General features: G+C 45.0%; 1 protein-coding gene across 1 annotated transcript in view; it reads right to left on the bottom strand.

Moving 5' to 3' along the window:
- Positions 1-21,785, bottom strand: part of LOC141014500 (rho guanine nucleotide exchange factor 4-like) — a 155,019-nt gene that overhangs the window by 71,099 nt on the left and 62,135 nt on the right. Inside the window, exons 3-5 of the mRNA XM_073488318.1 lie at positions 8,691-9,263; positions 1,710-2,000; positions 1,182-1,311 (exon numbers count right to left, since the gene is read on the bottom strand). Coding sequence (XP_073344419.1) covers positions 1,182-1,311; positions 1,710-2,000; positions 8,691-9,263 — 994 coding nt within the window. The remainder of the gene's footprint in view (positions 1-1,181; positions 1,312-1,709; positions 2,001-8,690; positions 9,264-21,785) is intronic.

Raw genomic sequence — 21,785 nt, 5'->3', positions numbered from 1 at the left:
TGAAAACATTAGCAGTTTTAATTGTTGAAATGAGTACCAGACAGCTAAATAATAAGGCGGTTACACTGCAATACATTTAGTACGCAGTATTTATTGCACATCAAATTAAAAATGGATACATCCTTCCCTCCTCAAAATCTCAAAAGTACTGAAAAAGAATGAGTGTACGGAAATACAATATTGTACACAATGTGCAAAAGAGTTGCCTTACAAACAACACTAACTGGACACTGAATTGTGTGCATCTTAGTGAGTGTGTGTCCAAGCCCTAATCCTTGTTCCCTTTGTCACTCAAGGACTTGGGTGGGTACTACACCGGCTGGCTCTAACCCAGGGGAAAGTCTCGGTCCACGCTGTGTTAAATCTTGACGCATATTTCTTTTTTTCTTTTTCAGTTTTTCTTTTCTTTGGAGGAGTGTCAGGTGTCACTCTTTCTCTGACTCTATTTCTCTTCTCTGAATCCATCTCTGTCTGAACGCTGAACTGAGCGGAAAGACGGAAACCACCAGCAAGTTTCTTCTTCTGATTATTATTTTCCAGCAGTATCAACGCTACTTGGCGTATCACTGCCTCCAGCGAGTGACTGAGTCACGTCACCGGCTTGCCTCATACGCGCAGGCAGGCCAGGGTTGCCAGATACTGCGACAAATATCCCCCACAATATTACTTGTTTCCTTCACTGTAAAATCGGGAGATTAACGAGAAACTGAGAAATTACTGACCAGGAGCATCGCAGGAGATAGGGTTAAAAATCGGGAGTCTCCCGCGTGAATCAGGAGAGTTGGCAACACTGCTTTTATCCACAACAGTGGACTGAACTTATGTAGTGCTGTTCTACCTCAACAGTCAAATTGCTTTACAATTTGACTTTCATTCACCAATTCACATGCGCACACACACACACACTTACACAACACTGGTAGTGAAGCTGCCATGCAAGGCGCTGGCCTGTCCATCAGGAGAAACTTGGGTTCAGTGTCTTCAAAGACACTTGACACCTGGATGAGAAGGAGCCAGGGATTGAACCCCAAACACTGCAATCGGCGGACAACCTACTCTAGCTCATGCCACACAAATGTTCAAATGTTCCAACAGCCAGTCCACTATTTGACAACCACAGGTGACTCTGAATAAGAGTGCAGTATCGAAAAATGCAGAAGACTAAACCGGTGAGTACTTACAGGAGTAGGAGATGTGTCTTCTCCAGCCCAGGCAGTCAAGACCAATGGGGGTGCTCTGGGAGAAGCAGTGAGCCTTGAGGGGCATCCACTGGAAGGCCTCCATAGGCCCCAAGGTGACCCCAGCATCAGCCTGTAGAAATAGAAGAGGATTCATTCAAATCGCTGATATAATCACTGACGTTCATTAGTTTGCTTATGATGAACTGGACATGAACCTGGACATGAAAAAACATCATTTATTGGATAAAATTGAGTGATATGCAAAGAAATGTCTACAAGATGAATGGGCATGCACAAATAAAAGTGCAGAGTGAGAAGAGTGGAGAAAAAAGATTACGAAGACATGCCTGAAACGGAAAGCAAAGCAATGACAGATGCCCTGGCTTCATATCTAAGAAAAACTGTCAGAAGCCACCAGAGAGAAACAAACTGTCCAGGAAGAATGGAAACTCAGGAGTAGGGCAGAGAAGGAAGAAGATGAGGATTACAAAGACTTCCAAGGTATGGATCTTTTTGTTTGCAGCTCACCACGCTGTGGCCACATCTCACTTTGTCCATGTCTTCAGATAACAGTGTGTTGAGTTGGCCCAGACTCCCCCTGATGGCTCTGGTCAGTTTGCATTTGTATTTCTTTTGCTCTTCAATCCAGAGGTCATCTGAACACTTTCGCCTTTGCTGCCGGCCTACATCACAGCCCACATCCACCCAGCAGCCAGTCCTCAGCCCAGCAGAAACTAAAGAGGCCTTCCCCTCTCCTTTCATCTCCAACAGCTTTCTTGTTCTGGACTGGCTGGCAGGTCGACCACCGATTTGTGTGCCCTTTTGATAGCACAGTGAACTGGTTAGTGACAGTCATCTCTACTATACAAACTCGACTGCCTGTGGCTACTTTTAAAGGGTAACCAATTTTACACACTAAAGTTTGTTAATAGGTCTACGGGATTACTACTGCATATGAAAAAAAAAAAAAAAAGTAGGCGCTAGGGGTGAGCAGTATACCAGTTTCTACACCGGTGTCACACTCAGCCATGACATGGATTTTGGAACATCGTCATTGCCATCAGTGTTTTAGCCTATTTAAAATAATGTGCTTTATTGCAGCTGTGATATCATGCAGCTAGAGGGCTAAACGCATAGTCTAGAACTGAAGTTACATCCAGTAACTACTACTTTCCTCACTAATGCCAACTTCGGTAACATAAGCATGTGACCAGGAAAACAAAGCAGCCCAATTTCTCCAATTTTGTCCGTCAGAACCAATACAAACATCTTGTTTTTAGGGCCAGCAATGTAAAAAGCAGGATAAGCTTCAAAACTCAAGCTAAAGGATAGATAGCTACCAAGGTCAAACTTAGAAGCTGCAGCTAAAGTTTTGCCATTGCTGTAGGTTACTCTTTATTTTGCCGGTTAATCTGTTGAATTTAGCGTTAGCATCTCCCATAGCTAATGTGGCTACTTGCTACTATAGCACACTGGAGCAATGTTGCAGTATTTAGTATTAGGGACAGTCAAGTGAACGTTGAGCCTTGTTTGAAGCTGATTAAATAGAAACAGTTTGCAACTGTTTTCACGTGGCTTGATGTGGAACTTAATAAGGCAATGAAGCTCAGCTTCTTGTAATACCATGATATAATACCGTCACCATAAATAAAAACAAAAAACATACTGTGATATAAACTTTAGGTCATATCGCCCACCCCTAGTAAGCGCCATGCTTTGTAAAGGAAGAAGAACGTCTAGAATAAACTAGGCGATATCTCTGATTCTGCTGTATCGATTTTGATAATTTGTTTTTAAACTGTCCATAATGGCTCCCGGTGTTTTTGGAGTGCAATGTTACCGGTAGACTGCTTTTCAAAACCTGGTGCCTACATTACTAGAATGCAACATAGCTACTGAAGGACATCACTGGAGGCAATTTATCAAATTGCATTCAGCTTCATCTGCAGCCACAAAAGGCTTTATACAACTTTGTTCACGTATGCAGTAGTACACGCTGTAATGTGTCAAATTGGTGGAGTTACCCTTTAACTTTAGATTGTAACTTTGGACAAGTATGTGTTTGTAAGTGTGTTTGTACAATATGACATGAGGATGACAGTGAAATGATGACAGGCACTTCCATTCACTGGCTAGTCATCACCGACACATTCATAGTTTCAGTGGTGAATTGTGTTCTCATTGTATTTCTTAATACATGCAGATAATGCACACACAGCACGGTTCAGACCTGTGACATTTGTAAACAATGAAACAAAATGAAATTAGAGTTGCCAAACAGACCGCTCAACGAATATCAGAAGTTTCACGTGTTTTGACACGTGAAGTTGCCAACCTTGGTTGGTAGTATCAAAAAAGACAGTAATTTACAGCATCACACAAACTGCACCACACAGACCTCTTTCCTTTTCACAAAAATATTCAAAAAATATTTTAAATAATTTAAAAGAGTATATAATCATAAGTATAATCACTAGTAAACGAGTCTACTCAGAAGCAGTCAAAATGATCTGCCAAGCTCTTTGTCAAAATCACCCCAAAAGTAACAAAAAAAGTGTTCTTTTTGTCAAATTTCATTGTAAGGCAGTGTCAAATTTCAAGTGCTACACTTGTGAATACTGCCCTTTATGCAGTAGAGGCCACATTGCTTAGGTGTGTCAGGTCAATAGGGCTCCATTAGTGTAAAACTGGATCAGAAGAGAGAACAAAGGAACAAGTGAATGTAAAATAACCGCACAAATTGTTCTGATCATGTGATTAGTCTGCAGTTGGCAAAGCTTAAGGGTATTGTGTACTGAGTGGGTGTCTAACTTAGAGAAGTAGTTGCTCTATAATCTTGTTTTGTATCCTGTGGAAGGAAGCCACAAGAGGGGGCTAGTTGTCAAGTTATCATGCTCTGGCTCTGCATTTCAGGACTATTGTAGGAACTGCCACTGAGGTAGTACTACAGTAAACATCTAACTCACAGAATGGAAATCTACGATTCTACTGTTTCATTCCCCCTCTTCATCTAGTTCACAGAGAGACACTTGGGAATAGGAACTTGTTCTCTGTCCCAAACCAGATACTGAGAGATATAGATACACTGGTAACCACCCTGAGACTCACATAAACACATACAAACACTACAGATTGCGGAGCAAAAGATTAACTGGTCTTTGATCTTGGCCTTTTTCCCCATTTCATTCCAAGCCAGACTTGGTAACTAGGAGGCATGAATGAATTACTTGGGGAGCTGAGACCCCACTTGCAACTTGTGCCTGTACAGGCATCTTTATGGTTATGTTTAACATCCAAAAAGGAAGGCCTGCAGTTACACACACACATCAGAAATCTGAATAAGGTGTAGCACTGATACCTATGATCAAGATTTGTAAAGTTGTTACACATTTCTTTTCATAATTTACAAAAATCTGCTCTGTGTCTGACAAACAGATTTTTTCTTACCTCTAATTCGCTGATGGAGCCAATGGCATACAGGCTGATGTGTGACTGGCTGTCTATTCTGCACTCGGCTCCATCCAGAGGGCTCAGGCTGAGACAGAGAGGGCTAGCTGAGGGTTTTAGAGTTTTAGGTTTCTCAGGGGGGTCTGTCAGTCCTTCCACACTAGCCGACTGGCCCAGAAGGATAGGAGAGACAGAAATGGCCCTTGCTGAGCGAGGGTATTGAAAAATTTTGCGCTGAGCCGCTGGCCTTGGGCTGTTAGGTTTAGGGCTCATTGGCCGTAGGGGGCTCTCAGTGATGCCCTCACTGGCCACTGACTGGGACCTGATCGAGGATGGTGAAAGTTCATGAGTAAGGGTGGCTAGTGAGCAGAGGCTCCAAGGTGAGACTGGGCTGGTGAAACTGGGCGGTGGGACTGCAGAGTCATCTAAAAATGGAGGTATGCCAGACACACACAGTGTGGCAGGTAGACCATTTGTTGAACACTTTCTTCCATGGCCTTTAGATTTGCTTCCATGGGGGTTTTCCTCTCCAGTCCCTTGTGGAACTCCCCTCTTGGAGATGGGATCAGTGTGGCGAAGAGCTCTAAGGGAGGATGGTGACCGTGGACTGCTGAGCCTGTTCAGGAGTGGAGAGGATTTTAGCTCTCCACGGTCTGCTCTCCCAGAAGTCATGTGACTACATTCCCCATCTGGCAGTGAAAGAGTTCTTTTCAACAGCTCAGCCTCCTTGGCCCTTTTTAGCTTCCTCCCAGATTGTGTGGCTTTACCTGAATCCACATCAATGCCCATAGTGGCCTGCTCTTCACTCTCCTTATCCATTGAACGGGACTCAAACAAGCTGGAAAGGGACTTATGAGCTTGTGCGAAGCGCATGCGAATGTTTAAACTGTCATTGCTCTTGCTCCTCTTGTAGGTCTGCCCATTAGGTGACTGGGCTTGGCTGTGAAGGGGGTTGTCTTGGCACGGTCCTCCATTACCATCCCCACTACTACTGTGGCTGACCAGTTGACGTACATGGCGAGTGTGGGGAGTAGAGGAGAAAAAGCCACAGTCCTCTTCTATCTCATAATGCAATGAGGTTTTGTTGAAGATGTCACCTTTGACAAAAACCTCATCATCTGAGTTTTCCCTCTGTGGCCCTTGCTCAGGCAGAAGACCCTCACCTCCCCCATTTGATGACTCCTGGGGTACCTTCTCACTTCTAGCACCCTTTGAGCCCTTAGCCTTCCTAAAAGAAGGCATTTTAGCAAAGACAGAAAACTTAGAGCCTTTATTTCCTGTCTGGTTGCCTTTTGTTTTGTTTCTCTTGGTCATGTTGTCAGGGTTGGCATTTGTGGCTGAAATAGCAAAGTGAGGATCTTCCAACTCATTGCAGTTGCTGCTAGATGAGGTGTAAGTCTCAACATCATAGGCAACAGTCATAGGTCTACAGCGCTTTTCACTATTACTACGTAGGAGAGGTGTTGCTGGGTTCACCTCAGGTTCTAACTCAGCAGTGGTTAAAGATTCTTCTTCCTGCTCAGGCTGGTGGTGTGGACTCTTGGGGCCGGAGATGTCCCCTGATAGGTTAACATTGTCTTTAACTCCCTCAGTAGGCCTCATGATCTCATATTCTTTCTTTGTTCCTATTTTTAAATTATCCTCTGTTGTGCAACAATTTTCCAGTGAACGCTCAGCCTCCACAATTGGTTCTAAACTACTCACAGCAAGCAGGTTGAGGCTAACATCAGGGTGTGGGTATCTGAGATTTCTGGCCTCCTGCTGTGGAGCTGGCAAGCTGACTTCCGTGTGCTCTCTGCACTCCTCACCCAGAGCATGTTTCTTGAATGATTTGGACAAGCCGCCTATTCTTTTATTAGGTAAGCAGTGATCCCCTGGTTGGCTACAATGGTGACTCTCTTTAGATTTACTGTCAACTAATAGGCCTCTACTCTCTGAACTTAAGGGGTTAAAGCCTTCATTTCTTTCAGAGTTAGAACACTTGTAATCTAGACTTTCAACAAATGTCTTTTCTGTCTTAAGGTTTTCTAGCTCATTTGCATATGCTAGGCTAAAATGGCTGTGGCTATCAAGGTCTTTCTCTGGACCAGATTCAGAGTCCTCTCTGCTCCAGTTGGGTCCGTGGTCCAGTGGAGACAGGAACACCTCAGAGTCTTCCTGAGGTATGTCTATATCTTCCAAGGGGTCAGAGGTCACTTTTGTTGATGGCTCAACCAGGGGGCAATTTATTCTCTCGTTACTTTTGTAGTTGCTCTGGGCTTCCTTTGAGAAATAGCTTACACCCTCTCCTCTCCCCCCTCCATTTACGCTGGTCTTGGTGTTATTGTTAGAGTCTGAGAGCAGATCAAAAGAGGCTTGCAGGCTGCAGGGAGGTTCAGGGATCTTCAACTCCAGCTGAACTTCCTTAAAATGACTAGAAATTGTGCTGACAGTAGTTTGTACATTTGTCGAGGTAATAGCCTTTTGTGCTACATCTGGGTGTACTATGCTAGAGTCATGAATGGACTCAGTAGCAGCAGGACAAGTTGGTGTTTTTCCTATCTCTCTATGCACATGCCTAGCAAAGGAGGCATCTGGAAAACTGGGAATTGCTTTGGCAATTACTCTCAGCTCGCTGCGCTCAGAAAGCTCTGTTATACCAAGCTTTGACAGTGGAAGTTTGGCTTTGCTTACTGCATCCACAGTTTGTTCCTGGTCAAGATAAAAATGACTGAGCTCCACCTCCTGCTCCTTGTTTTGCCTTCGTAGAGAGCACGGTGATCCTACCCTCCTCGCTCCTTCAGAGTTCTCTGATAACAAAGGGGAGATATCCTCTGCTCCTCGGTCATGAGAAAAAAACAGCAGATTATTTGAGAGTGGGTGATGAGGCAGACATTCTTTAGGCTCCTCACCAGTGTCAGATTGGGTTTGAGTTGAATCAGGTCCTGAAAGCCAGAGCTTTTTGACAGTATGGAGCTGTCTATGAGTAGGTATTTCAATCGTAGCACCCCTCTGATCGAACTGATAAGGGATTAAATTCTGGGTTTGACCTTGAACTTGCCCTGGTTGTGACCTTGTGGTCTGAGGTTGTTTTTGTTCTGGTTGCTCCTCCACACCTGAGTCTACTAGGGACACAGGTGAGGCCAGAGCAGAAACCTCTGGAACAACAGTCAGCTCAGTAGCACAGGTATCCAATGGATAACAGGCTGTGGTCTCTGTGGAAAATGTGATAGAGGAACAGATTTCATTTACTGTCCCAGGTGGTTTAGTTCCCTCTGTTGTACTGCCAACACACCCAAACTGATCTGCCTGGAAGCAGACACCTGACACCCATGCCTTATCCTGGGGCTTTGTTACACTAGTACAAACCTGAGGGTGGATCTCTGACAATCCTCTTATGGGTCTCTCTTCAAACGAAGTTCGTGAGCAGCAAATATCCACCTTTTGTGCCAATACATTGATTTGAGTATTGACTGACTTTGTGTTATGTGATGCTTCTGTGATGTTTGGACTTGATACAACAATTTCTGTAACTAACTCAGATTTAGAGTGTACTGGTGTACAAATACTGTCAAATGATCGTGCATTTATTTTTTGATGTGTTCCATGTGTGTTAGAATAATCCCCCCCACTCTCGCACAAGTCCCTTTTGTCCTCACTTTGCACTTTTATAACTGCATGTATCTCTTGGTCTTCACTGTTAATACCCTGTTGTTCGAAACTTTCTCTCTGTCTGTGACTGTGTCTATTAATACAGTCACTGTTGCATCTATTTAAACCTGCGCTTCTCTCTACAGTGCTGAGCAATTCAATATTCTCTACTTCTACATCCTGAACATTATAGATTTCTAATCTTTCTCCGCTTGTGTTCTCTATGCGTTTTCCATCTGTGTTACGTGTCTGTAACCTTGTCTCATGTTCATGGGTGCTTTGCTGTTGTAGTGTATCCACAATCTTGTCCTCTGTGGTATCTATACGTATTGTGCATGTTTCTGAGTCTGTAGATTGATTCCGCCTGTTGGGATTGCTTTCCTCAGAGTGCACACGTGACTTCACTTCCTGAGTGTCTGGTGGACTAGTTACCTTTGTGTCAAAGGTGTCTGTGTTGTGTAGCCTTTGTATATTTAAACTCTGTAGCTCCGCACTCCATGTGACTGGAATTTCTGAGGACTGTTCCTGGTGCAAGTCTAGTTTTGGTTTCTCTGTACTTAGATGAGGTTGGATCTCAACTGATCCCACGTCTCTAGCGGTCAGCTTCAAGTGAATATTAGGGTCCACATTGTTCTCTGGACTTTTCCTCCTGCTACATGTGGATCGACCAAAATAAGTCGCTGTGGCATCTTTGTGGCCATCCTTGGTTGTCGCTGACTCTCTCTGCCAGGCTTTACTCTGCCCAGTGTGGAAGCTGCTGACTGCTGTTCTTCGATCAATGTAGGTGTTCTCCAGTCCCAGGAGGGCATCCAGTGAGTCATCTGCATCTGGACCCAAATCTGACAGGGTGTCACTGTGCCAAGAGCGGGAGTCGAAATACTCATCGGATGTGTCACCCCCTCCTATTCCTCTCTCGCACCATTCCAGGGAGTCAGCACCCAAATCCCCCTCCTCTAAACATAATCCTTCAGAGAGGTGGGGGGAGTCTTCAAGGGCTTCCTGGGGCTGTTGAGACAGTAAAGAAAAGGAGGGTGAGATAGAAAATTGTGCAATAACAACAGGGAGTTTAACACAGTACCAGGAAGAATTTTAAATTTGATCATCATACAGTCATACATACATGAGCTGCATAAGAGCAATTATTTAGAAGGCACTTTGTAACCTCCAGAGTCAGTCAACCAAATTCACAAATCAGCAAGTCCTTAAGATTCAATATTGAAAAGCACACAACATCAATCTAAAATAGCTTAAAATAACTTGTCATATATAGTGTTCAAACTAACTCCTCTATTAAAGGTGGAATTTCTGACTTTTTTGCCACTAAATATTGCATTACAGCACCACACCAAAACAAGCACAAAAAAAAAATGCCATCTGATCACACACTGGTCATGAAACTCAGATTAAACTATAAAATTAGGCAGTGCTGATCAAATATGAATTAAGATTTTGTAAGTGCATAGCCTATTGTGTTACTTCAAATCTTGTTTTTGATATTTAGTGTGCAGTAACACGCATATGCACTTACATGCATGCATGGCCGGCCCGGCTACCAAAACAACGAACAGAGAAGCTCAAGGAGGGAGTGTGATGTCGTTCTCTGTTCAGGGCACCATTGTATCTTTACATAGTAGTTTGCTGCTTTATTCATGTTTAAAATGTTATATATTTTACCATTAAAGCCAGCAAAAATGTTAATAAGGTTCAATAATTTTATCATTTTTTAAAGAAGATACATTTTTTAGTTAAGCTCAAAATATGAATTCTCCTTACATTTTGTGTCAGAAAATATAAATTAGAGGGCAATATACGCGTTGTGCTTGTTGTTTTTTGGATTCTACGGAGTGCTCAAAAGAAACTCAATGATTTTTTTCCCCCGCCTATATCCCTTTATATCCCTCAGTAAGATTCTTCAAAAAGTGAAATAAAATGGTGGAAACTGCTGCTTATTCTTGAACCTCTCAGTGTCCGTTTCCTATGGTATACGTTGATTGACAGCTGAGAGCCAGCAAGGTTTGAAGACGCGCTGTGAGGTTTTGTGCTGCAAACTGGAGAAGTCAATACTATATAGCCTATTTGGGTTGATGACAAGAGGCTTCCACAACTACCATTTGCAATTTATCATTTATTTATCATGCTAGAATGCTAAATTTGTATTTCACTCAGAAAGTGGAATCTGCTTAACCTTGCCTGCTAATGTAACACACAGCCTGCTAGCGCAACATACAGAGTGATGAAGCAGGGTATGCTACTGGAGTAGAATAGGCTACTGAAACCTATGATCACAGAAGGGGACCCACATAGGCCTCCCAGCTAAATAACTGATAAGTTGTTGAATTGAAGCCATATAATGAAACATTATTAGCAGAGCCCAACTGATACTGAATTTTTGGGGCTGATGCCATAACTGAGGAGTAAAAAAATAAATTCCAATGGTGATATATTGGCAATTTTCTTACACAGAAGATATACATAAACATACATTTTTGCAATGATCCCTCAAATGTGGTTATCAAACTGTTGTGATAAAGATCCGTAGACACACACACACACACACACACACACACACGCACACACACTGCAATTCTGTAATTCTAATGAAATCCTCCAAAGTAAGATTTTTACTTACTCTCCAGCGCTTCAATGCATTAACTGCATCCGGCACCAAAGCACAAAGACGAGTAGAAAACCAGCTAAGCACTGCTCCCATGGCATCCCTCACACATAAGCACGCAGTTCATACACACAATCACAGGGTCTCCTCTTTCCGGTTACTAAATGCCCATAGCTTCCCTCTGCACTCATCTACTCTTGTCTTGGTGTTTATCTTCCATGATCAGCTCCAAGTCTTGAATTACACCATTTGAATAAAGCCTTGCAGCAAGATAACTGTACACACAGTGCATGTTAAATGTGTGGTCCTTTTACAGCAGCCACGACTTAATCCAACCTCAAAACAGCAGGTACACAGTGATCTCTGTGTCTCAATAACAAGGAAAGACATTAAGAAGCCCTGCTATAAATACAGAGCTGCAACTTCAGGCAGTGCAGGGTGCATGACAACTCAACTCAAGGACAAGTTCCTTTAATGCGAGCTCAGTCAAATCACATTAGGAAGCAAATAGCTTCATGGTTTGTATATAAACTGGACATGGTCTGCACAAGACTGTAAAACTGTGTTGTCCATCAGAATGCCATTCTTGATGTGATCTGGATAGAATTCAATCATTATCCACTCGTTCTACTCCAAGTGTGTCTGACATGTCATGGACCAAATGGATTGTTAAATTTTGAATTACACAAAACCTGACATCACAAGAAACAAGGTAGTGACTTGGTAAAGAATTATCATTATTAAAACTCTGGGCCACCTTTAAAGAGCATCTGTAGAATCCTATTTTAGTCAATGATAGAAGCAGAGTATAGCAAAAAAATACAAGAGATGTACGATAACTGGAAATTTAAATTCCATGAAGCTGCTGCACAGATTTCTGAAAGAGGAACACCTTTTTTTTTTTTTTTTTTTCTTTTTTTTTTTTTTCTTCTTTTTTTTTTTTTTGTGTGTGTAAGTGCTTGTGATGTGCATGCAACTACCACCAACCCTCTTAGTTCTTCGGCCTATCTTTTATTGACAACTAATAACATTCTGTGTAAGAGGGCTTAAGACACCACCGTGAGTGGGAGACAGTAGAATACGCCATATGTACACCAATACGTATAAAAATACAGAAAAACATACAGAGGGCAGGGAAATAGAAAAAGAGAGAAGAGAAGCAAGAATAGAAGTGTTCAGATAGAGAGTGAAACCATTTTCTCCTATCGTCAAAACACCGCGATGTGATGTTGTTGGTGACGCAACGCTAAGTGGCCACAATCATTAGTAAAGCTTGGGTCACAAAGGGTTGCCACCGTGTTGGTTTAGTTTATCTAACAAGACTACTACCGGTGCACTTGTTACCACTTGGGTCCGATCAGCCAGGCGGGTCAGCCTCCCACCCCGGTCGCCAGATTAGTCAGGCCGTAGGATCCAAAAGCACCTGGGGGGACCCAGGACCACAGTCCAGCAGAGGACCCAGACCAGATGAAGTCGGGTACCGCCGGGGCGCCCAGGCCGGCCCCCAGGCCACCCCGAAGAGGAGGGGGGCAGGGGAAAGACCCATACGCACCCAATGGACACCCCCGCCACACCACCACCCTCCCCCATCGGTTGAGCCCAGGAGTCAACCCAACCCGCAGAGCCCAGGAGCAGGCAGACAGGCCGCCGAACGAGCCAGGGCCAGGGCCAGCCAGCCAGCGCACCGGAGCATGAGGGGGGCAAGGCATTTCCCCCCATCCCCCTAGTCGATCCAACCCCTCAGCCCCGCACAGCCCCGTGTCCCACAGCCGAAGACCAGACCCCCGGGGCACAGATGGTCCCCCCGGTGACGGTCGCAGCACCCCTCCAAGGCCGGAAACCATCCACCCCCAGGGAAAACCACACGGCGACCTCCAGGATAGATGCACCCCCGCTGGCGGCAGCCAAGGACCAGGTCCAACGGGGGCCAGGGCTGCAGGGAAGTAGCACAGAGACTGGGGGGGGGGGGGGGGGGGGGGGGGGGGGGGGGGCGGGACACCCGGGGCCCCCCACCCCCCGGGCACCCCACTGTGCAAGGGCAGGCAACCCAGGCCCCGCCATATTTGTGTTTTTATTTATTTTATTTTATATGTGTTTTTTTTTTTCTCTTTTTCCCCCCCATAATTAATTCTTTTTATTTCTTTTTGATTTTGTTATTATTCTAGTGTGGTGCATTAAAATAGAAGGGCAGGAAGGGTGACGGGAGGAGGGGGTTGGCAGAGTTGCAGTGCACCACTGCCACAGCCTACCCCCCTTTTACACCTCCAGCACCTAGCCCAACCCACCTCTCTAACCCTGTTGTGTTCCCTACTCTAGCTGTGTGACCTATTCTTGTGAAGTGCATTAAAAATAGGAGTACAGGGGAGGAGGTGGGAGGAACACCTTTTTAAGCCGCCCAGCAGGTGGCTACACTCCTGGTTGAGTGAGCAACCAGATTACCCGGGACTGAGAGGTTCTGCCCAGAATAGGCATCAGAGATAGTGATGACAATCCAGTGGGATAAACACTGTTTAGACACTGGGAGCCCCAATTTCTTCCCACTGAAGCAGACAAACAGCTGGGCGTGTGGGCATGTGAGCACCTCAGAGACTGAGTGTGAGCAATATAAACCTTCAGTGCCCTCACAGGACACAAAGTCAGCAGGCCAGGGTCCCCATGTGTGAGATCAGGACTGGGTGAAAATGCACTGATCTTAACCACCTGGTTTACTGTCTGAGGGTTTACCCCCCTTGGTAAAAATGAGGGATTTGGCCATAGAGACATGCCTGGGTCATCAGTCCTCACTTACGGACAGAGCAAGTAGCTCACCCACCCTTTTGGCCAAACAAATGGCCAATAGGAAAGGCGTTTTGTGAGAAAGAGACTTAAGGTCGGATTGCTCTATAGGTTCATATGGAGCTTGAGTCAGGGATCTAAGCACCAGAGGGAGGTCCCACAACGAAGCCCTGAGCACTCTGTCTGGTCACAGGTAATATGCCCCCCTAGTAAACCGGGACACTTAAGGGTGTCTCCCCACTGTAACACCCCCCACTGTGTCATGGAAGAAATATATGGCAGCCATATACACCTTAATTGTGCTGGCCACTCTTCCTGAGTACAACAGAGACTGCAGAAAACAGAGGACTAGTTCTATAGAGCAAGTGGCTGGATTGTCCTGCCTATTGCTGCACCATGAGGAGAACACCCTCCACTTGTGACCACAGTTAGCACAAGTGGAGGGAGCCCTAGCACTGCTTATGGTCCTCAGGACAGCCTCATCTAGCCCCTGAGAGAGGGAGTGAGTAGGGGCCATGCCCATAGCTGCAGGACAGCTGGGTTGGGGTGCCATATCTGAATGTCTAGCTGGAAGAGAAGGTCCAACTTTACTGGCAAGGCCCAAGGTTGACTGCGAACAAATTGAAGGAGCACTGGAAACCAGTGCCTCCTTGGCCACAGGGGGCTATTAACAGGACCCCGTAATGGCCCAGGTTGATCCTGTGGAGTACCTGGGGAAGCGAAGGGAACGGAGGGAAAGCGTAACCTGTCAGGGAGAAACATCCTGCAATGGGACATCTCCGCTGATGCAAGCAGATCGGCCCGAGCCTTATCGAACCAAGTCCACAAGAGGGCTACCACTTCTGGATGGAGCTCCCATTCTCCTGGGGGAGGACCGGTTCTGGACAGGAGGTCCGCTGCCTGATTCACAACTCCTGGAATATGGATTGCCCTGAGAGAAGCAAAATGTCGGAAGGCCCAAAACAGGAGCTTCTGTGCCACCTGGAGGCAATGCAGAGACCTGGTGCCGCCCTGGTGATTGATAAGATACACCATGGAGGAACTGTCTGTTCTGATTAAAACGTACCTTCCCCGAATGGAGAGGAGAAGGGCCTCCAGAGCAAGATGAACCATTTTAGTTCCAGGACGTTGATGTGTCAAGGGGCGTTTCCGCACACCGCACACCGCACACCGCTCACCGTCCTGCCTTCCCAGACTGCTCCCTAACCTGTCAGGGAGGTGTCTGTGGTCTCCTTCTTGAAGGAATGCTCCTGAGAGGGACTCCTTGGAGCAAAAGCAGTGTGTCTCTCCAGGGGCGTAAAGCTCAAAGACATGTACATGTCACCTGCAGTGTCACGCGTATGTCCCACTTTGGGTGGAGGTTGAAAGCGTTCAGCCACCTCTGGAGTGGCCAAGCTCCGAGAAGACCCAAAGGGACAAATCACTGCATGAAAAGTCGGATTTTCGTCAGTAAGCGGCACTGTAGATTGTCGTGGAAGTTCAGGTTTACGACTGTACACGGCAATTTGCAGGCAACACCGAAAACTGCCGTGAATTGTTGGAAATTGACACGGGCCTTGCTTGGCAGTTGTCCCCACGTGACCCCCCTCCCCCTAATTCTAGGGGAGGCTTTAACATGTAAATGAAAATGCTGTGAGCTATACAAATGCAAATCAGGGTAGCAGGGGGAGTTTTACCCCAGGTGACATTTTTCTAAAAGGTATTAACTTCGTTAGAAAATCTCTGGTATAAATAGATCAGGCTCAGTATAGCCTAATTATAGACTCTTAAATTTTAGCTTGAATTGATTTATTTAATGAAAGTATGCTAGATTAATTACTGTGTATGTCATTAGCAATGGCCAATGTTATGTAAAAAAGATACACAAAACAACAACAAACAACAAAAAATACTGTGTATGACAGAGTTCAGTGTTGCAATGTTCACAGAGGCGCCAAGGTCTTTTCTTCAGTCTTGGGACTTCCATCTTTCAACTGACGACACACCGTGTTTATATCACAGAGCTTCATAGGCACAGTATTTATATCATAAACATATGTGAGCTCGTCTCGTGAGTTCTTCCGTATAACAATGACCTCGCACGTGATTGGACGAGGAGCCCTCGTCCAATCACGTGCGAGGTCATGGGCACCTCATCCAATCACGTGCGAGGTCATGGGCATGACTCATACAGCAGTACTTGCAAGACGAGCATATACACAGACATGTTTTTATTCCTGTACTCAGACCTTTTCCTCCATTTCCTGTGTTTTAACTGCTTTGCTGTTTCGTGAACTACAATGACTGGACGGCATCTTGCCTTCAACTCCCCTTCAACTCCTCTGCATGGACGCGATCAACCCCTTTCAGCCAGTCCGCAGACCAGCGAGAAGAAACTGCTGAATGAATGCTATCAGTGGGCTGTCTCGTCAGCTTACTCTGCTTGCTGCCGATGTGAATGAGAAGTTCACCGTAGTAAACTCCAGGTTGCTGTCCATAGAGGATAGGTTGGCTGCTTTGGAGTCGAAAAAGTGTGTGGAAGAGACTAACTCTAAGAAGAGGGGTGCACAATCCCAAGATTGCGGTAAGAATATGTTCGGTGACTGCTAGCTAAGCTAAAAGTAGCATAGTAGCCTTGTAAAAGAACAAGTGAGCAGAACCAGTGTAAGTTGTTTTATAAAAGTGTATGTTTTTGGTCTTGTAATTTACAGGAAGCAGTACGCCGTCTTCACAACTCGGAGACAAATTGTAGGTGCTACGAACCGGAGCAAGAGTAAGATTTAGAGAATATGCTTTCATTCTGCTGTATAAGGAAACAGATTTGTTAATAGATACCGATCTTAACCGTTCATTTTGTTTTCACAGACTAACCTCACGTCATAACGAGGCCGTGACCTCCTATTTGCTCGGAGCTATGTCCGCAAGTCCAGATTTACACGACGCTGTTCCCTCCTTGTTTAATTTTACTGTGACTTAAGGTGTGTTCACACCGGACCTTTTATTTTTGTTGCTGGCGATAAGTTTATATATTAAGTCAATGCAAACGAGCGACTGAGCGATTAATCGCTCAGGCGAAAAATCGCTGGGGCTCCGAGTGACAGCGACGGAGCGACGGAGCGAAAAAGCGCTCAATCGCTCTGTCGCTCGAGATGAGAAATCCCAAGTCTCTGGCCGTCAGTCACTTGTCGCTCAGCGCTGATAGGCTGCCGTAATCTATATGTAACTATGACAACTACAAAAACCATGGAAACGTAATACAACTCCACCGGTCCGGAAGTGCAAAGCCGGCTTTACGTTGACACACACACACACACACACACACACACACACACACACACACACACACAGCCACTCGCTGGAGACAAATGGCCAGGCGCTCCTCAGCTGGGATGGAGCGCCTGTAGTTGGTGTCCAACCGGGCAATCCTGCCTCCAATTCTCGCCAACAGCTCGTCAAACTGGGCCGTTGTCAGCCGCGTATACCATTGAAAACGGTTGGCGTCCAGACGCAGCTCCTGGAATAGCCGGTGGTATTCACCGAGATCAGTGCGCATCTTGAGTATGTTGTGGACCCAAAACCGACGACGCTTGGTTGTACGGCGCTTGTGGGACTTCCACAACAGGTAAACGGTGGCAACAGGTACAATGTCAGCCATGCTGGACCAATACAAACGGGAAGAAATGAGCGCCTCCGAGCAACGTGAAATTCACTGGAATCGCTTGAATGACGTCATCAGAGCGATCTGTTGAATTGTGCCGACGAGCGACTGCAGCTGAGCGACAGAGCGTTTTTTTTGGAGCGACACGAGCGACAGTGACAAAAATAAAAAGTCCGGTGTGAACGCACCTTTACATTTTTTTATTAATACCACTCCCATGGTTCTTTTGTAGCCAGGAGCTCACCGAGCTCTGTGCCTCGCTGCAGTCGAGATTAGAAGCAATTCCCAAGTACAGGGCAACGCACCACAGACATCTGCAAAATGGACCAAATTGGGACAGAAAGCCGCCAGTTACCTACAGCTCCGAGGCGGCAAACAGACACTTCATGGTGCTGTAGGATTTTGGCCTTCTCGTGAGCTTCCCGTTTGTTGTGTGGGAAGACTTGTATAAAGTTGTGTGTTTGTGTTTCTGCTAATAAAGCTCTGTCTTTGAATAAGCACGTTCCTGGCAAATTTTCCTTTCCTCAATAAATTCATTCATGTCCTTGATGGTAATAATGGTGTAGTCCATAGCATATATATGAATCATATCATATCATATATGATATCACATATCATATATGAATGAATGAATGAATAAATACATATACATATATATATATATATATATATATATATATATATATATATATATATACATATATATACATTTTATTATTGGGGTGGGGTTTACATTTATAATGACCCAGGATGACCAATAGTGACAGATCTGCCAACCAATCACAAGTGATTTTTCATGTTTAAAAGTAGTGGTTTCATCCAATACTGAGTGAGGAAATTCAAGCCAGGCCACACATTCTCTGGCCAGGCATGGTTTCGCTGCTATTCATATGCTAATTAGAGCCATTTGCACCTCCGCAAGCTCCACATACGTCATGGTTCGTTTCCGTCAATATGTGGCACAGACAAACGCGACGTTCACAGGCTGTAAATTGTCGTAACCGGCGGAAATTAGGGAGATTTCCGGGTGTTTACGGGGATGAAAATCCCACTTTTCATGCAGTGAATGTGGTTGATGCCAAAATCATGCCCGACAGTTTTTGTGGGCACCATTTGCATGCGCCTGCCAAGACAAAATTTGTCCAGGAGGGAGAGAAGTTCCAGTACCCTCTGAAGAGCGAGGAACGCTGACATTTATCAGAGAGTCCAGGCAAAGTCCCACAAAGACTGCCTGCTACCTTGGCTCAAGGTTGCTTTCCTTTGTGTTCACCTTAAAACCCAAGGACTCCACCTGTGGAGTGTGCTCCACGACTTGGCTGTGAGTTGGAGTGAAAATCAGCCAGTCATCCAAGTTCAGAAGGATTTTTATCCCCGACCACTGGAGAGGGGACAAGGCAGCCCCCACCACGCTGGTGAACACCCTCAAAGAGAGGAAAAGGCCAAATGGCGGGACCTTGAACTGATAGGCTTGAGGGGCGGGGACGCCGCCGAAACAGAATTCTGTACCCCTTTGATACTGTAGCCAGAACCCAGGGGTCTGACACTTTTACTTCCCAGCTGTCCAGGCATAGCTGGGAATGAGTTTCGATGAACGCTTCCCCACCCCTAAGGGACACCCCTCTGAGGCCCTGGACCTTTGGAAGGATGCACCTTCTGGGATGCATTTCTGGAGGAAGAACGGGACTGAAATCCCTGCCGACGTTGTGATGGCTGTCTGTTGCCAGCACCAGTGACCGAGAACCCTGAGCCGTGTCCCCTGCCATGCACCCTGAATCTATCAGGTGTCATGGTGTCCTTGTCTTCTGGATTGGCTGCCCTCCTGAGAGCTGCCAACAAAACAACGAGTGCATTGCCAGACCGAGCTGCCTGCGTGGCTGCATTGTAAGTCTGAAACAGTTTTTTCACACTCTTTTGCTGGACATCGTGGATTAGCTTTCATCCACTCTGAGTCTCAATTGAAAAGCCAAGTCCCACAATTTTTCAGCGCACTCATCACCTTAGAGATGATGTCCATGACTGAGGGCTCACTGTCACCTGCAATGCTAGGGTTGGACATCCCCTCAAATTGTGAAGACTTGGGCTGCTCTGACGCAATAGCAACATCAGACTGCTCACTATCAAAAGGAGAGTCTCAAGCATAAAGACAGAGAACATCAGGTTAATCAACATTCTCCTCTTGGTAAGATGGTAACCTGTCAGGCGAGGATCCCCTAGAGAGACCAGGCTCTGCTGTGGCTGCTGTCAGAGCCAGCCCTGGGCATAGGCTGTATAGGCGAATGCTAAGGGCGCCGTTATCCACGGGGGGCGCCGCAAACGGGGGGAGAAAAAAAAAAATTACAATTTTTTACCAGTGCTATTACTACTATTATATTGAAATATTATATAAGCCCACAGCAATATAACTTCATAGCAAAGCCTATTAAATAAGCTCATTTCTGGGTTCCTGGCTGGCTCATTGCACTGTACCTGCCCTCTGTGAGGGTGGAAGGCGGGGTCGAGAGGCGAGTTGCCTGAATCTGACCGGACTGTGACCCCAAGACCAAGAGAGAGATTTATTGATACTGTAGCAGAACCACAATGTCCGAAATATTGAAACCATCCGGCGCCCAGGGAAGGAAAAGAAGGAAAGAAGAGGAAGAAAAACGTGAAAAAGATAGAGGTACAGTAATGTCAATATGATGAAGTGAATGAAATTAATAGTTTAATGCATCGTAGTTACTGTGTTGGAGCAGAGTGTTAACTTGCTAGCTTACTTCGGACGATAGTAGCATTGTTTGATAATCAGTAAATAGCTGAGTCGACGTAAGTTAATGTAACTCCCACCTTATATTCATCAGGGACATTTGGAAAGTTAATGTCAGGCCTGTTCAGGTGTTATTTAAAGCTATGGTCTACGATTTGAAAGATTGGTCATTATTATTAACATTATTTAGATGGTGGTTATGGCCCAATAGTACGACCTACACAATGTGAAGAGTAAAAGGAACCAAATAAATCCATTCTCTCTAGCGCCTGCAAAAATGAAAAGAAATTGACCAATAGGAGCCATGCGGGCCGCATGGCTCCTATTGGTCAATTCCCCTCGCTCACTCTCCCGCTCCTGGTCACGCCTCGTCCCGACCCACTTCCGCATTTGAAACTACAAGCAGACAATAGGTTTGTTTTGCCCTGAGCAGTTCAGGTATTGAGGGAAAGCAGAGCGACAGCAAGCGATAACTTTCATGCCGATGCTGGCTTATGACTGTGAAAGCTGCCGTTAGTTTTTTTCTGTGTTACTAGACGGTGTCAAGACAATTTCTGTCTCTGCAGTATTGTCAACACTTGTTTATTTGTTCGACGGAAACGTTAGCCTCTATCTTAGCATTGTAAGCTAACAACAAGCTAACATTGCTATCATGTTTACACCAAATCAGCCTATTTATTTGCTCGTGTCAGCTAAATGAAGCAGCAATGCAAGTAAGATGAATGAAACCCTCCGCTTCACGTCGGGGTTTCATTCATCCTGTGTGGATTTATTTCTCCATAAAAACCTCTTGCCCGGTCACTACTCAACTGTTTTGCTAACCCTCCTCCCGGTCTTGTCCATTTGTTTTCAACAAAGCCTTTGCTAAATCAATATGATGGATTATCATATATGCGTTACGATGTGTGTATTTGTGTGTCTTATCTGTCATAAACAAGAGATTACGGTTTACAGGCAGGTTTGTGTCGCGGTCTGGTGCTACTCAGACAACAGCTGGGACACAGCTGGGTCCAAGGCTCATGCAGGTTTAGTTTTCAGCCACAATGTGGAAGCGATCGTTAGGATTAAAGCTGACGGCAGCATCTGCGGGAGGGGGTGTGTCGCGGGAGGCTCCGAGGGGAGAGCGATACGAGCTCGGAGGGGAGGGATTAAGTAGCACAGAGGGGAGGGGTGTGTGTTGGGGGGGGGTGCTTTTTTCAAATCATTCTCAGATCGTAGACCATAGCTTTAACCTGTTGGCTGTGTTTTCCTGCTTGTATGTCAGTTAAAATGCTATTAGTTTTCCATCCCCTTTATAAGTAATAGGGCAGTTGTAAGCCTTTGGTTTACTGTGTCACAGTTTATGTTTGTTAAAGTTTACATCAGTGTTAAAGTGCAGTTAAAGTGTATTACTGTTAATACTCCGTACCTTAGCTTTTCCATATTATTCATAGGCTATATATATATATATATATAAATATATATATATATATATATATATATATATATATATATATATATATATATATATATATATACACACATATATATATACATATTAATTTCACTGCACTTAACTGCTTTTTGCACTCTGGTGAGACTGAATTACATTGCAGTGACAATAAAGTTGAATGAATCTCATCGTATTTTCATTATTAGTCTGTATTAGTCTTATGTATAGCACACACAAAGCATCTGTTTTTTTTTTATTAAAATTTAACATCCAGTGGTCACATATACTTCTCTCTTCAGATGCACTTTTAAAATATTGAATACATA

The sequence above is a fragment of the Pagrus major genome, chromosome 19 (assembly GCF_040436345.1).
Source record: "Pagrus major chromosome 19, Pma_NU_1.0".
Classification (NCBI taxonomy): domain Eukaryota; kingdom Metazoa; phylum Chordata; class Actinopteri; order Spariformes; family Sparidae; genus Pagrus; species Pagrus major.
Note: the sequence above shows the minus strand (reverse complement) of the source record. Positions and strands in the feature narration are given on the sequence as shown.